This window comes from Clinocottus analis, unplaced genomic scaffold (assembly GCF_023055335.1).
Source record: "Clinocottus analis isolate CAN_PGR_092001 unplaced genomic scaffold, fCliAna1.0.p SCAF_3, whole genome shotgun sequence".
Classification (NCBI taxonomy): Eukaryota; Metazoa; Chordata; class Actinopteri; order Perciformes; family Cottidae; genus Clinocottus; species Clinocottus analis.
The window spans coordinates 6,606,636-6,623,777 of NW_027176042.1; the positions used below are offsets into that span (position 1 = coordinate 6,606,636).

General features: G+C 47.5%; 1 protein-coding gene across 1 annotated transcript; it reads left to right on the forward strand.

Moving 5' to 3' along the window:
* Positions 1 to 205: 205 nt before the first annotated feature.
* On the forward strand, positions 206 to 15,506 carry LOC137795873 (uncharacterized). Its single transcript, XM_068593413.1, has 2 exons — positions 206 to 477; positions 13,364 to 15,506. The coding sequence occupies exons 1-2, from the start codon at positions 452 to 454 to the stop codon at positions 13,521 to 13,523; spliced, it is 186 nt and encodes a 61-aa protein (XP_068449514.1). The 5' UTR covers positions 206 to 451; the 3' UTR covers positions 13,524 to 15,506.
* Positions 15,507 to 17,142: the final 1,636 nt, after the last annotated feature.

Consider the following 17,142-nt stretch of genomic DNA (forward strand, 5'->3'; position numbering starts at 1 on the left):
TTTTGAAAACAATGCAGCTTGCGAGGATGTTTTTGAGTTTTCTTTATCAATTTAAATGGCCATAATATATATATATATATATATATATATATATATATATATATATATATATATATATATAAAGAAAAGTAGTTTAAAGTGCATGCTTAATAGAAATTTGACTTCCTAAAGATTTTCGGGAGAGTTTGAGCTGTATAGATTTGGGTATCGCGGCTATCGGCTGCTACGGTAGCTGGCTGCTCCGGAGACGAGCAGCCGGATTAAGCCCCCCTAAGACTGGAGTTAAGATACAGATCTGGAGTCGATGATCTCCCAGCAGCCTGTCTGTCTGCCCAACCTGTCTGTCTGTCTGTCTCACTGTGCAACCTGTCTGTCAGTGGTCGGGGGCTGACTCCGGAGCAGTAATAGGATTGGGTCACGGCCAGCGAGCTGCCTCCAGAGGGATTGAAAGATGGAGATGTGGAAAGGGGAGGGCAGGTAGGAGGAATATGTGTTTGTTCGCATGTCAAAGTGTGAGTTTTCATGGTGACAGTGTGAGAGATAAAGCTGGATGGGAAGAGGAGGAGGAGGAGGAGGTGGAGGAGGAGGAGGAGGAGGAGGAGGGCGGCGTGTGCTGAAAGCTGGATAAGCAGCACCTGGCCTGAGAGAGGAAATAAAAGATAAGGGGCACACAAAGAGAGGAGACGCAGGGAGGGTGGGGGGGGGGGGGATTCGCAGAGGCGGGTGAAGCCTTCGATATCTACCTACAGACAGGACGGACGTCACATCGGGACCCACTCGTCCTTTACCTCCTCTTCCCCTCCGTCTCCCTCGCTAACCGCCCTCTTCATCTTTTTGTCTTTCTTCTTTTATTTGACAATGAGCCGACAGCGAAGAACAAAACGAGACATAATACATGCAAACCCTTCTCTCACTGCAGTCAGGGAGGAGAGGAGGAGGAGGAGGAGGAGGAGGAAAGGAGGAGGAGATGGGAAAGGGATAAGGATGAGTGAGGCATACCATGTGAGGCGATTTGCAGTTATCACTTATATGAACAATGCATTTAGTCAAGCTGCAGTGTGAGAAGACAACAAATAAGTGGGTGAACTTGCAGGAACGTCCATTGGTTACGTTTGACATTTTACACATATTAGTGCGCCAATACTGTAGGAATGTGTGGGTCCCCCGCCTGAACACTTAAAACAAGCCATGCTCACGTTTTGCTGACAAGTAACCTCCTGTGGCCGCACGAATAATGGCTTCCCTGTCTAATGAGCAACGGTGGGAGTAGACTGACGTTCTTACAGAGCCGAGAAAAACATCCCAAGTGAGGAGCTCGGGAAGGAAATTGCTCCCGGGAGACTGAATACACTTTAGTTTCTTTAAACTATGACCGGGAGCTGCAGTCAGTTGTAGTTTTTCCAACCTACTGAGATCCAGTTCATTGGAAATTTGGGGTTTAATTGTGTCGCTCCAGACAGTTACCCATCGTTTAGGAATGTTTCACCGCTACATATGTTCAATGAGGAAAAAGTCATTGATGGCGACCTCCGGTTCTGCAGTGTCTTAAAACTTGCATTCTCTCTACTGTCCATCAGGGGGCGACTCCTCCGATTGTATCGACGTCTACGAGAAACTCTACCTCCACTTCTCTCTTGATGTATTCCCTCAGTAAACATTGTCAACGTCAGTTTCTGTCTCAGTCTCTCGTTCCAAGTCTTCTTCAATACACCATGATAATCATTTATTAGATTTTGATATCTTGAGTCAAATAGACCAGTGATTTTCAACCACTGTGCCGCGGCACACCAGTGCGCCGGGAGAGATGGTCAGGTGTGCTGTGGGAAAATGTCCAATATATTTGAATTGGTCCCAAAAAATTAATATTTAGTATTATTTTTCATTGTTGAGCGTCTGAGTCTGCAATATAGTGGCTGGCCTAGTGATGAAATACTCTTCCATGCCGGGAGGTAGCGCAAGAATTGCCTCCGACAGATGTTGTACTATGCTACAGTGTAACAGTTTGTTGTTGCTGTGCCGTGGGATTTTTATTTTATTGGAGAAAATGTGCCGCGGCTCCAGAAAGGTTGAAACACACTGGAATAGACCACGAAGCGGAGTATGCTTTAGGGCGGGGTCTCTCTGGCAACAACGGTATTGCCGAACTCACGGCATCAAAACGGCCGCCCACAAACCAATACGGTGACGTCGATAGTAAATTACGGTGAAATGGACCATCGACGCCCCCCCCCCCCCCCCCTCTCCACAAACATGGTAACTTCTGCTTGTCGGTTGCAAAAAAAAACAACAACCGTGGTGACGGCCACCGACGGACAGCGAGGAACTGGAGGCTTCATTGCGGCGGACCACAAACCCATGGGTGACGTCATAATGACTACGTCCACTACTTGTATGCAGTCTATGGCTACGACACACGTTAAAACCGCTGCGCCTGACTTACCTATTCCACAGAATAAGTAACAGAGATAAGAGCATAGCATTTCACACTGGCCTCCATGCTGCTTCCTCTTGTGTAACATCCCTGTTTTCTGGTGTGTTGAGGACATCGAACATGACAAGGCACACACTGGAAAAGTGTCGCCTGCTTTCAGCGTATTTGTCCAAGTTTATGTTTCCACATTTTTTTGTAGGACAACGGGTTATAATATCATCCTTTTTGGAAACGATCAAATGGGTTGTTTTTCGAGGCATTTGCATATTGAGTGGTTTAGTTTGAAGTAATAACACTGGAATTGCTTATGACTTGCTTACGATTAGTTGGCATGTGAGCACTCCTATTGTGTGGAACTTAATCAAAAACCAAAAGAGTTCCTGCGACAAATGTGAAGTGGAGCGGCTGAAGAAAGGGAACGTGATTATGTCGTAATATCATTTGATCTGGTTAATCCGCGGATGCTGGGGATGCTGGGCGTGTTCTTTTGACATGGCCTGACTTATTAATGACTGCCGTGTAAAACACATATCAGAAACCTCCATCCACACACACATTTTGGTTCCAGCTGTGGTAATTAAAGACGTGTTGGCTGTGAGTGAATAAAAGTTGCGTCAATCCCACTTCCCCTTCATTTGAACTCCCTCCTCCGTTCTCTCCTCTGGTGTTATTTCCCCCTTTTATCTATTTCCTTTCTTTTGATCATCCTCATCTCATCATTCTTCATCTTCTCTCTCTTTTTTTTGTTGCTCTTTCTTCTTTTTTCCCCCACCTCCTATTACTCTTCTCCTTCCATACCTCTGCCCCCCTCCCCTTCCTGCTTCATCATTGTCTCCCTCCTCTTCCTCTCCCCCTCCTCCTCTCCTTCATTTCCCCAGAGGTGAACCAGTGTGTGCAAGCTGTTGCAGTAAAGGGCAGCGCTGGCGTACACACAGCTAGTCTAGCAGGGATGAGCTATACAGTGTGTGTCTGCACACAAACCGACGCTTTCCAACACACACACACACACACACATGCGCCTCGTAGACACTGCAGGTGCTGCATCAAGATAAATGAGCCGTCATTAGCCAATCAGGTCAGCCGGTGGGAGGGCGATGGGACGCCGAGGAGCGAGAGAGAGCAGCCCGTGGAGGTCAAGCCTCTGGCGGTGGGAGATGTGTGCGTTTGTGAGTTAGTGCATTTGTGCGCGTGATTCTCTGCACACAGTGTGATCGAGGAGGAGGATTCCCTGATTGGATGTGAGCCCTTGCAAAGTTGTTCTTCTCCTTCTCCTCTTCTTCCTCTTCCTCCCCCCCCCTGCCATCCACCTCTGGGAAGCGGAGGCGTGCCGAAGATTGTTGCGCTGCCGTTCGACGGCTTAATTGGTGTCTCCAGCCCGTTGTGCCTCTCTTCATTGTCGACTCGTCGAGAGCAGAGGGAGACAGAGGTTACGCGGGAACTAAAAGCTTTTCAGAACTCGAGGTTCCAGCCTGGGACTTTCTGTGTATGTGGGGGAGGAGGGGGGGGATGTCATGTTGTGTTTTTTTAAAGTATCCTGAAGGGGGAGCTATGAAACCAATTAGAAAGTTAGACTGGCACATAATTCTCATTACGCCACCGTAATCAATCAATGTGTGTGTGTGTGTGTGTGTGTGTGTGTGTGTTTGCCCCCTCAACATTTACACTGCGGCTAATGCAAATGGATTTATGCATAAGAGGCGCTCGTTCTCACAGCCAAGGTGCTGCTGGCAAAGAGGAAGGTAAATGATTAACCCCATGGAAAAACTCTAATCTCCCTCATTTTCTCCTCCTCTCTATGTGTGTGTGTGTGCGTGTGTGTGTCTGTCTGTCTGTGTGGGGGGGGGGGGGGGGGCTTTCAGAATGGCCGGTGGCTTTCTTTGATCTCTAATCCTTTTCTCTGGCCTGACTTTCTGTCCCTCGTTGCGTTCTCTTTCTCCCCCTCTACCCGTCTCCTCTCCCGCGCTCGCCGCCGTGTCTGGATTGTGAGCGGCTCGCCGGCAGATATCTGGGACAGGGTGCCTCTCCCTCTGTCTTTTCTCTCTCTCCTTCTTCTTTTTTTTTACCCGCTGCTCCTCACTGGTTTTTGTTTCTTTCTTTCCAGGGTGCTCAAAAGGATTGGTTCTGATTTTCAACATGGCACCCGGAGCAAGTTAATGCGACTTTATATGAAATTGCGTATACAATAATTGGGGAGGACGAGTCAAGCTCGTGCAAGTTCTCGTCATTCATTTCACACATCGTCCTTCGCACAGTGGCTTGTTGGTCTTTGCGGTGACACACTGTGATCCAAGGGGCAACGCTTGCTTGCAAACATCTTCTCTCTTTCTGAAGCGTGCCTTCCTTTTATTTTCAAGTGGCTTTGCAACAAAGAGAATTGTTGCCAATGCGTCTCTTCTGGAATTTGTGCCCAGCGACGGCAGAAATAAACCCGGCTTTAAGTCGTAAACGGGGAAATCCACAGTCCTAGTTGTGCTGGAAGTGCAGCCGAAGCGCATCAGGGACTGAGGCCGAATCAAGTGGGTTTTTTTTTTTTTTTCAAATGTTCTTTCGAGCTCCACCTATTCTGGTATTCTCTCCATACCCCCTTGCTCCCTTTCTGTGTTTCCAACTGTCTCTCTCCTCTCCCTCTCTGCTTTGAGATCACTGTGACCTTTCTGTCGTCGATTCTCGTACTTTCCTTCTCGCTCGCTATATATATTTCATTTCTCCTCTCAGTTTCAGGTAATCTGTCCAACCAGCTGAGGCGAGAAATCTCTCGGCTGCACCACACACATACGCACATACGCACACACACACACACTTGCACTCGCACACACTCTGGCTCGCTGTCTGTTACTCTCTCTCACACAGCTCTCAGGCTCCTGCGAATACCTCACAGCATTATTATTCAGCACATTCATAACTTCATGGAGGAGCACTCAATGGTTAGCCAGCCCGTTGTAGTGCTGGCGAGACCTTTTAATCCGCTCGCTCTTTGCACCCCGGGGGGCCTCGTTAGGCCCCATTTCGCACTGGGAACCTGGAGGTTATAATTAATGTACCTCTAGATGAACGCCAACAGACAACACAAAGTTTGTCCACAGCCTCGAGGGACGATTAGAGCAAACTATTCCAGTGTAACCGGGCCGCTGGTTCTGCCGAGTAAAGTCAACGTTGAAGAGTCTTAAAACCTGCATTCTCCCTAATGGCCAGCAGGGGTCGACTCCTCCGATTGCAAGAAGAAGTCTGGTTGTATAGAAGTCTAGGAGAAAATGACTCCACTTCTCTCTTGATGTATTCCCTCAGTAAACATTGTAACCATGAGTTTATGGCCTCAATCTCTCGTTTCAAGTCTTCTTCAATACAGCATGATGTCTAATCAGACTAAAATAGTCCATAAAAAAGAGGCTTGCTCTGATTGACAGGGCGCTGCCGCTACCAGAGCTTTATACTTTGATTCTACGCCACGCCGCTTTCCCAATACAGTAACTTCCGCTCATTGTTAGCGGAACAAAATGACATTGTGACTGCCGTAAGCCGAGATAGCAACGGCAAATTTGTCGAACTCAAGGCTTCGAAACGAAGGTTGTCCTCGACGTCCACAGTTCTTTGACAAATTATTTCATTAAAATAATGCATTTTATGTATTATTTTTATTGCAATGGTTGTTGAACCACTCAACCAATGGAAGTACGATCCAGCTGGTTTTTAATGCTGCAACAATCACTGGATGAATCACTTAGTCAATCGGCAGAAGTCTAATCTAAAGCATTTCCAAAAACATTTGCTGGGTTCGAGTCCCCAAAAATGGTATTTGCTGTGTTTTTTTTGGTTTTGTACGATGGCTAATCAAACCTTTTTTAGGTCTTTTCGGATAAAAGAAGCAATTGGAAGACGTCCACCCTTGACTCTGGGAGCGAATGAATGGGAATGAAGTGTCATTGGCATTTGTCGCAATGGCGCTCCAAACTCATTTCAATAGCACGGTCAAAAACAATAAAGCCCAACATACACTCCTTTATTACTGTTTGGATATTGTTTTCATGAATATATTATTTCTCCCTTATGATATGCTTTGAGTTTCTTTTACAACATTCAATTTGAACATATGACACTTTACCTCCTCTCCCAGCCTTTCCTGGATAGAGCTTGAACGCATCCTGATGTAACTCAATGCAACGCTGCACCGTTAGCTCAGTTTAATTTGACGTCACTCGTTACTGGCCGGCCCATTTCTCCTCTGATTTGTTGTTGTAAATGCATTACCATGGCGATGCAAAGGTCTCCGGTCCTGATTGCTGCACCTGAACTATTACCATCACATTTACGTTGCATCTATTACAGAGTCTTCAAATACTTTTCACAAGCTCAACTAAATCACATTTGCACCAGATGATTTTACTTCCCTGTCTGGTAAATAAAACAGCATTTTATGAGGAGAGCCACTCCACAAAGTGTTGTGTAAATGCTACTTGATTCATAAAAATCTGTCAAAAGAACCTGATTTGCAGCGGGAAGTTGTCAAATCATCTCATGCAGGGTTTTTTTTCCCCACTTCATTACTAGCGAGTGAAAAAAAAAAAGAAAGGTATTTTTCCATTGCACCGGACAAAATGGACTGAGTATCGCACGAGATGGGAGATATATCTAGGCGCAGGTGGAGTGTATGTTGGTGTGGGTGCATATGTGTGTGTGTGCGTTTGTGTGTGTGTGTGTGTGTAGAAAGGGACAAGCACAAAGCACTGGCCTGTGGAGACGATAGAAAGCTCCTGTGTGTTACTGTGAGTCAATAGGCTCTTTGTTCACAAGGACTGGGAGACAGTTAGCCTTGAGGACAGACTGAGACTCCCAACGCTCTGCAGTGTACCTAAACCTGCACACACACACACACACACACACACACTATTCAAATTCCTAAGCCTGACAGGACGTCATTCAATCTCTGTCCACTGTTCCTGCTTTACCTCCTTTATCACCTTATCAGTTTTTACCCGGTGACTTTCTCCTCTCTTTGCATTATCTCTCTTTCTATATCCATCTTTCCCTCGCTCCTCATCCCACCCACTGTTGGCGTCTTTGTGTTGGAACAACAGAAACAGTTCCCTGTTTAGTTTTTTCCAAGCCCTCTCGGTTATCTACACTTGGGGGGCGGGGGAGTTGGGAAGTTTTTACCTGAGAGCAGGACAGAGGGCATTTTGTGTTGGACCAAGGGAGTGAGGGACATGGGGAGGGGAACAGAAGAGAGTTGGATGGGCGGGTAGAACGATGTGGTAGGGGTGGGGGAGGGTTGGGAGGGGGGCGACAAGAATGCTACAGATACAGGTGAAGGCTTTGTGCGGGGTATGGGAACCGGTGTAGGAATCCAGGGTGCACGGGCGGTGTTTAATGGCTACGCGGCGGCAAAGAGAGTGTAAGTGGGGCTCAAAGCCAGGAGAGACGGACACGGGGACAGGAAATGAAGAGGGGGAGACGATCTGTATGCCCGACTCGATCAGATAGGTGGCAGTGAAATGGCTCGCGTGGGGCCACGCAGTGGAAAGGTGCAGGATTGCTGCAGCTACGCAGCAAATGCGAGATGTAAGTAAAGCCAACCATGTCTTTTTACAGTTTTCATAAAGGATGATGTGAATTGTGTAAACTCCAATGTGCCTCTTTAGCATTTAATGACCTGGGGGGGGGGGGGGGGGACGTGAGCGAGTGCTTTTAGATTTTGGATTTGGGAATCGTCAAGGCCGGCTATTTTTTCTCACCAGTAAGAGCGTCCTGTCGCTCCCATGACGAGTGATGTTCTCGACAGGAGGTTTTCTCAGTGGCTAGTGACAGTCCATGAGTAGAAGCTATGCACATATCATCATGAATAACATTCATGTACAGGGTTTGTGTGTGTGTGTGTGTGTGTGTGTGTGTGTGTGTGTGCCTGGCACGGTATAAATAATGGATACAGTTTAATAAGCTTTCAGTGGAACGTCTCTGGGCTGTTGACCGTCGGGATCAGCATTAGGAATTCTGTCACTCAAATTTAAAAGGCACAACACTGAGCGTATCTGTTGCTCTGCACACACACACACACACACACACATGCTCACAGTTCGACTGTGCGCACACGTACGTTGCCGCTCGCTCGACCGCCAATGCCGATCGCCTTATCTCGGCGTCCAAACAAGGCGATAACAAATAAACCACATTGTCTGTTTCCACAGAGGATCTCGATAAGACACGAATCAGCTTAGGCACACAACGCGCAGACAGAAACAAACACACGCATATCGCGGAAGCATGGCAAGTTTTCACGGGGAAACGAGCTTGGAGAACGAGTGACTAAAACAAGGATAGACGACTTTGACATTAATCCTCGAAATATCTCCGAGGGCCCGTCCCGCTTCACTCTTAAACCCTGCTCTTTTATCTCCTTTCCTCTCATCTCTACATGTCTTTCCCGCCCTCTGACTGCCCATCCCCCCCATGCCTGTTGCTGGACCGGTCTCTACCGGAAAGCAGGGATTCCCCTACGAACTGTAAAGTCGCCCTTTGTTCACCTGACGCAGACAAAACGCTCCGTTATTTGCAACCTTGAAGGTGATTGTCCATACCATATTCATACGTAAAACAGGACGCTTTAGTCAGCGGCTAGTTTAGCTTAGCTTCGCACAAAGACTTTCACCGGGGGGAAACAAGCTAGCGGGTCTCAAAGGTTAAAAGTGCCGGTCCGTCACATAATGCTGTTGGGCCATTAAACACTTTTACCCAGGACTTACATCGTGTAAGAGATGTCCACAAATCCATTGAAGTAGATTGATGGACAGACGTCATGACGTTATTAGTTAGAATTGGTCGGTGCTAGCGTAGGTAAGCACACGTCATACTTTGTTTTACAGGAAGAAAAGACAATTGTACTTTGAATTATACATTTTTTATATGAAGATTAGGGCTGCAACTCATGATTGTTTTAATACTCGATTAATCGGTCGATTATTTTTTTTCCAATTAACCGGATTTGCAACCTTTTATTACAAAAACAGAACTGACCGTGCAAATGTACAGTGCAACAAATGTTAACAATAAAGAATTAAAAAAAGAAAAAGAAATACAAATCAGAAAACGTAACAGGATTTGTCAGAACTTGTTCTCTCCACTAACAGACACACACACTCACACACATGCACACACACACACAGACTCACAGACATGCACACTAACAGACACACACACATGCACATGCACAGACACACACAGACTCACAGACATGCACACTAACAGACACACACACACACGTGCACATGCACAGATGCACACTCACAGACACACTCACAAACGCACACACACACGTGCACATGCACAGACGCACACTCACAGACACACTCACAAACGCACACTCACAGACGCATACTCAGAACTCAGAGAACAAGAGATGATATTCCAGAAGTAAACACTGAATGTATCAACGGATAACTTACATACTGCACTTTACCTCAGCAAAGGTTGTTAATTAGATATCGAACTACAAATCCCAGCAGCACTTCCTCTGCATGAAGCCTCATTATATCAGACTGTTGAACGCAGGTCGGTGTTCTGCACCTCAGAGATGTTCACGCGTTGCTTCTCTTGAAGCCACCGCTGTATTTTAATACAAAGACAAAGAAACCCAACAGCTCAAACACGGAGAATGAACGACTAGCTAGCGAGCTAACGCAACAGTTAGCCTAGCTGCTAAGTTATCGTACACACAACGCGACTATGCAGTGACACACGAGAGATACAACGCGCTGCAGAAGCTCCTGGACCTCCAGTCCGCTCTGCTCCGCTCGACTGTTTTGTTCAATACTCAAACATCCTCGCGACTTATTGAGAGACGTAATAATTGCGCGACACAACGAATCGATTATGAAATTCGTGGCCAACTTTTTTAATAATCGATTTTTATCGATTTTATCAATTCGTTGTTGCAGCCCGAATGAAGATTTTACTTCTTTTTTTTTACTTTTTGCATGTGTTGTTAAATACATGCGCGTTATGATATGGTTAATACTATAGACGTGTTTCCTTTTCATTGTTATCATTTTAATAACTTAAATGGTTATCTATTTATTTTCATCTTTTGAAGTAATATAATTTTAAACCCTCAAAATTGGTCATTATAATGGATTAATTAGAGCTTAATGGTGCAGAAGAAGCCAACCAATGATTCAGTGACGGGGATACTAGGAGACATCACTACCTTGAAATTCATAATTTACAAGTTAACTTTAATCAAAGTGTTCAATTAACAAAAATCCATATTTCATCTTAAAAAAAAAAAAAAAAAAGCAGTCCAACCCCAGTTTGGGTTCCACCATGGACGGCTCATTTATGAACTTCTCTTTTCCATAAATGCTTATTTCTGGACGCACGTGGGCCGTTTTGCCTCCCTCGTCCTCTCCGTTAACGTTGACTCATCCCTTTTTTATTCATTTTTTTTGCCAGTTTATAATTCAGAGGGGGTCTGCCGGCTGCGTTTTTCATCCGTCTCATCTCTGTGATCGCCTGTGAAAGAACTCCGAGTAATTACGCACCCAGCCAAAGAAGATGCCACCGACTCTTGCCGATGGACAGCGACGGACAGAAAGAAAGAAAGAAAGGAAGGAGGGAAGAAAGGGGGGGAAAGCGGGGCGAGTGAGGAGAGCACGGAGGGAATGGAGGACGTGCGGGAGACGAGTGTGTCTTCAGCACTGTTGTAAATCCTCTATGGGGCCTTGTTAAGCTGTCAGACAAGCTGAGGGTGTTAAAGGCGCGGAGCGAGAGCGGCGCGCACTCCTGGAAAAAGTTTACTCCTGCTGTCGGGTTGACTGGCTCGCTGCTGTGTTTTATGGCTTTCTATTCCTATGTGATTTTCTCTGGCGTGTCACATAGGGTCTAAAGCCATTGGATACAGAGTGGGAGATCTGCAGACAGGAATTAGATGGATATCCAAAACGACAGAGGAAGGATTAGAGAAGAGCGGATGGAGGTTTAATATATATATGTACACATCCATATACACACACACACACACACATACACATGCACACACACACACACACATGGCCTGAGGCATTTTTTTCCCCGCTTGCAGGCAGCCCGGAGTCTTGCTCAGCTAATTGCCCCCCATATGAGACAGGTTGAAGCACACATCAATCCCTAAAACCACACACACACACACACACACACTTTATGTTTGGTCTGTGCTTTTTGTCACCCACTCTCTCCCACTTGCATTACACACACGCACACACACTTGGTACACACTCTCCGGCCAGACCTGCCAGTGCTGCTGACTCAGGTTGGTATTTAATGAAGCTCTCAGTTTCACCTCGCGTCTTCTAATCTCCGTGCCCGTTCACGATTGGCTGCGAGCGCGCCATGGTTGAAAAAAAGTGTTAACGTTGGGAATTTGGTGAGCCTGAAGACTACTTCTGGCTGTGTGTGTGTGTGTGTGTGTGAGAGAGAGAGAGAAGGAAGGAGAGAGAGTAGCTAAAGCGCAAATATGGGTGGGTAAGTAGAGGCGTAATGCCTGTGTGTGTGTGTGTGTGTGTGTGTGTGTCCCCTCAGTGAGTGACAGCGTTCAATAGACCACCGGGCCAGTCTTTACCGCAGTGTATGTGCGACGTGTGTTGACTGACCTATTGACTAGACCGCAGTAACTTTCTCATTATTGAGTTTTTCTTCTTTTTTTCTGCTGAGTGCTGCAAAAAACATCAAAGACACACACACACACACACACACACACTCACACACACACACACACACACACACACACACACACACACACGTGCAGCCTTGAGCATTATCGACAGCTGTCCACTATATATTTGGTGGATCACAACAGTTTTCCAGCTGTAGGCCTGAGTGTAAGTTCCTGACCATGTAGCCATGAGCGGTTTAGCACATACTTTTTTAGAAATAATGTCACCTGTAGTTAAATTTAAACGCTCACGCATCCAGAAGTAAACGTCATGTATATTCACGAGAATAATAACTCATATAAAAAAAGCATTTTTTTTTTAATATTCGACAAAACCTCCAGCTCGTGAGCTTAAGATTCTATTGCATTGATTATCTTGCAGAAGGTAAAGATTATGATTAGTGAGGTTTTGTTGCAGAAAAACAAATGTCATCGGCTAAAAACCAAGATGGCGACTGCCAAAAGTAGAAATGTGCAGGCCACAAAACAATGGGTGACGTCGCGGTGATTACGCCCACGTCTTGTATAGCTAAAGCATATTTTATATTAACATTTTCAAGAAACGTTTGTGTTCCCATAAAACAGTAAAAAAAAAAAGGAACTAGTATTGTAAAATATCATCTCCTCCAGCAACTATAGCTGTTGCCTTTTCGGTTCCAAACAAATTATACAAAGATGCACACAATTAACGATTTCCTCCCTGACATTCACTGTGACCTTTTTTTTAAAAAAATAGTATGATAATTAGACAACTATCTCAAATAAATGAACAAGTAGTCAACAAGTTTAAGTCCAAGAAAGACACGTTGTTAACTTTTTCCAGCCAAAGTCCTCTCGGTGGTGATTTCTTTTGGTACAATAACGAGATCAGTGCTGAACATTGACAGCTGCACGATGCCGGGAGGCACTTTTTTTTTTTGTTGTTGCCGTAAGCATCCACTGCACGGCATGACACGGCAACGGCTTGCCCACTTGATCACATTCTCAACTTCGGGCCTTTCAGGCGAACCGTGAGTGATTCAAACGGAGCCGGAGGAAGCAGAATCTCTTCATCATCGAGTTGTTCAGTTGAAAGTTCGATCAGGAAACTCATTGGCCTCAATATATCCTCCTCCTCCTCCGAGGCCAGATATCCGTTTTGTGTCACGAGCGGTGTGTGTGATGTCCTGGCAGATTTGCCGGATGATGAAGGTACCGTCCTAACGCCTCCCCTCCTCTCTCTCCCCCCTCCCCTCCTCTCCCTCTCCCTCCCGCAGGTCTACAGCCCGATCGGCTATGCCCTTCACCTGCGCCTGCTTCTGCGGCCTGAACGGCTACTGCCGCGGACGGGGGAAGAAGAAAAAGGAGCGAGTGTTGGAAGAGGAGGAAGAGGGTGAGAAGGTGGAGCGAGGGAGGGATCAGGAGACGGTGGTGTGACGGCGCCGCTGTCCCCACTTCCATCAGGGTTTTATCCTTTAACGGGGGCGGTTAAGGGGCTTCAGCGGGCACAGGCTTTCATCGGAAAATGTATTTTAATTTGAAAAGGGAAAACAGTTTCTGTGGCTTTAGGTTTGATGTATTTTTTCAGCTGCATGTGCTCCATATCCCTCACGAAAATGAAAGCCTGTAAACTCTGAGCTTATTCCCTTTACCCGTCCTTGCTGCACTCTAATTTTCTCTTGGCAGCGAACTGGGACCAAAAAAAAAAAAACCCAACCCATTTCTAATCTGTTTTATCCCTTTCTCACCATACCTGGTGTACTGTGTAAGGTGTGAAGAGGCGACGGGGCCCTAGACATCCATTATTCAGCCTCGGTCACAGTCGTCGCGTCCCTCCCATCGCCTCCGCAATCACCGCTCCGCGAGAGCTTGATTTCGCCTGCTCACCTAGCTGCTCGTGTCAGATCAACTTAGCAAGTGAACTTCAGCCAAGTGAGGGGAGAAAAAAAAAAAAGTGTACAGTAATTTTCCAAAGTCACCCGCGGAGGGGCCGGGAGCCCCGTCTCGGCTTTCACGCCTGAGCTGGGCCCGATCGAAAGCGAAGCAGCTGTCCAATCAGCGGCTTAGCTGGAGTGTGAAGATAGGAGTCAAGGGGTCAGGGTGAGCAACAGGGCTTTGCGAGACGTCCCTCCTCTGATGCCGTAGAGTCTCCATCCCATCAATAGGCAGACAAGTAATTACAGAAAACACACACACACACACACACACCGACGCGGGCCCATCCGTTAATGTCCCCTCCCCACCGGTGGGACTGGAGTGTCTGTCCGTAAATGCCAGCGCGGCGCTCCTCCAGCTGTCGGCCGTGTGCGGGTGCGTGCTTGTGTATCTCCTCGGCTGCAACAATAGACTTTCGAAAGCTGAAACAAGTGGCCAAGAGATCTATTCAGCTGCCGTAGAACTGCCTTTTCCCCGATTGCACATTGGGACACACACACACACTTCGACACGCACACACACACACACACACACACACACACACACACACAGGTCTCATTAGGCGCATGCTATTATGCGCGGCACGTCCGGTCGGGCGGCAGCGATGTAATTAACCTTTTCCGGCAGGAAACAGATGCCTGGATGTCACGCGCAACACCCGAAATGACGATACGTGTACACACACGCACACACACACACACACACACACACGTCTGCTGTCAGGGAAACAAAGCCGACGTCATGGTGTCACAGAGAAACAAAGCCCCAGAAGCGCCGCCTGGCACTCTGTGATAATCCCCTCATGCGTATTTACATTCAGGGCTTAGAATATGCCTCGCCGCCGCCGTCTCCACCGCCCCACACTGCACCACACCCCACGCCTTCGCCCATCCATCCTCTCCCTCTCGCCCCCGTCTACCCTCCATCACATTTACCTTTGGCTCTCTCTTCCCCTCCTCCGTCTTTGACCCCCCCCCCCCCCCGAAAAACCTCTCTCCTTTGCGGGGGACTTGATCTGTTTATCAGCGGTGTATCGTACTCGGCCCTGTGCAGCATCACCCACAGATTAGCCCCCCTCCCCCCTCCTCCTACACACACACACACACTTCCTCCCTCTCTAAATATCGGGGATTTCTTCTAAAGCTGCTTTACGCCAGATTAATGGACGGCCCGGATTGCGTCCGTCGGTGTGCGTCTGTGCCTTTTCAGGCGAATTGGATCGTCTGTTTACCCCGTTCTCCCGCTGCGAGCGGCGAGACGAGACAAAGCTTAAGCCATTTCACAGTGCGAAGCACCTATTATGATTCACTGCGTTGCGACGCAGCCCTAATGAGAAAGAGAGAGAATGGGAAGAAGAGCTGGAGGAGGATAGGGGAGAAAGAGAGAGGAAAAAAGGCGATAATGAGAGCGAGGGCTGGGTACGGACGAGGGGGGCTAACGCTAGACAGAGCAGTCATGCTAATTGGCTACAGTGGATAACTTTCTGAGGCGATGGGGGGCGGGGTGAGTGTGTGAGAGGGATTGGGGTGGAGGGAGGGTGGGTGGGGGGGGGGGACGCAGAGAAAAGAACAGCCTGATCTGTCGCCGTTACACTCGTTTAACGCTCCCTCCATTTCACCTCTTTAATGAGAGAAATATTCGCTCCAGTAATGGCGAAAGACTCGAAATTGGTAACGATTTGTTGCTCACGCACACACACACAGACACACACACTCAGAGATGGAGGTGGAGAGGAGGGAGGGGAGTGCGGGCTGGAGGGAGGATGGTGTTGGCGATTGCAGATGTGCGTTTTCCCCCTCAAGCACCTCAAACCAGTCCTTTATGGATCATGGCAATTTTCAGGGATTGTAACTCAAGGACAAACAGCTAAAAATAGATGGGGTGGTGCACGACTCCCGCAACAGCAGGGAAGGGAGGTGGGAGGAGGTGTTTGTGTGTGTGTGTGTGTGTGTGCAGGTCTGTGGGTGGGGGCGACAAAAACGAGTCCTGTCGCATTAGATCTGGGTCAGAAAACGAGGGGGAGAGGCGACGAAGCGGTGAGTGTTGCAGACGGCGGGGGATATTCATCACTCGCTGCTCGCGCTCGTCTCCTCCAACACCTCGCCATCCTCCGTCCCCTCCAGGGTGGTAAAACCGCTGCAAAGACAAACGGGAGGCAGCGGCAAAGAAGTGGAGGGAGAAGTGAATGTATAATGGGAGCGAATAAGAGAGACGAGATGACATTAACATATGCCGTTCCGGCCGAGGCTCCTCGCTCTACAATGAGTGCATACATACGTACTACGGCAGATCCCAGAAGGAATCGAACTCGCAGCCGTCTTCTTACTTCTGAACCGTGTCAGAGGAATAGTTTAATCAGATTATTTACCTTCCTGTCCAACATGAGTTGAGAGGAACGGTAGCTGGTATGTTTAGCGTCGGGGGGGCGGGGGGGGACAGGATACGATCAGTTCAAGCATAAAGACGCTTGGCAAGACAGCCAATAAGCGTATTTCCCAAAATGTCAAACAGTGCCTTGAATCGAGCGTGGAAATATAACATCATCAACATGCTTCCAATCACTTGACAAGCAAATTTGAAGCAAAGGAAATGCGGATAAGGCGCGTTTAAGTCGACTGCTTTAGGGGTGAATAAATGCGTCTCCAGCGTCGTTGGGTCAGAAGCGATAGACCCCGCATGGCCGTGACCCGCCGGTGAACCCAGTCGAAGAAGTCGCGGTTGCGAACCAGAAACTAAAGCATTTGGCGGCGTCATCCAACCAAGAAAAAAAAAAAAAACCGAGAGAGGCGCCAATAAGAGAAACAGCGGGTCAAATATTTGCTGTGTTAGAATTTATTCAGCAAATGTTCGTTGTTTTTTTTTCACATGCCAATTAACACCTGCAGTGAGCGTCAAAACCTGTCTGATGGAATTCTACCGTTTCCACAGCTTTCCTAATGCGATGCACACAGAAATATATGAATGGAGACACTTGAGCTTTTCAAGGGTTCAGTCTCATACAACTCACGCGGGTGCTTTCAGACCCCCCACATGGTGCCACGGCCAGTAGGCCAACAGGTTCATGACAGTGCCTGCCAGGCAGTGGAACCACTCAACCCTTGCGTGACCGTTGCTCCACACT

What these genes read in the sequence shown, in the direction of transcription:
- LOC137795873 (XM_068593413.1), top strand. Translation starts at nt 452, where the DNA reads ATGGAGATGTGGAAAGGGGAGGGCAG. An exon ending in ATGTGGAAAGGGGAGGGCAG is followed by an intron (nt 478 to 13,363) that starts GTAGGAGGAATA and finishes TCCCTCCCGCAG; the next exon opens with GTCTACAGCCCGATCGGCTA.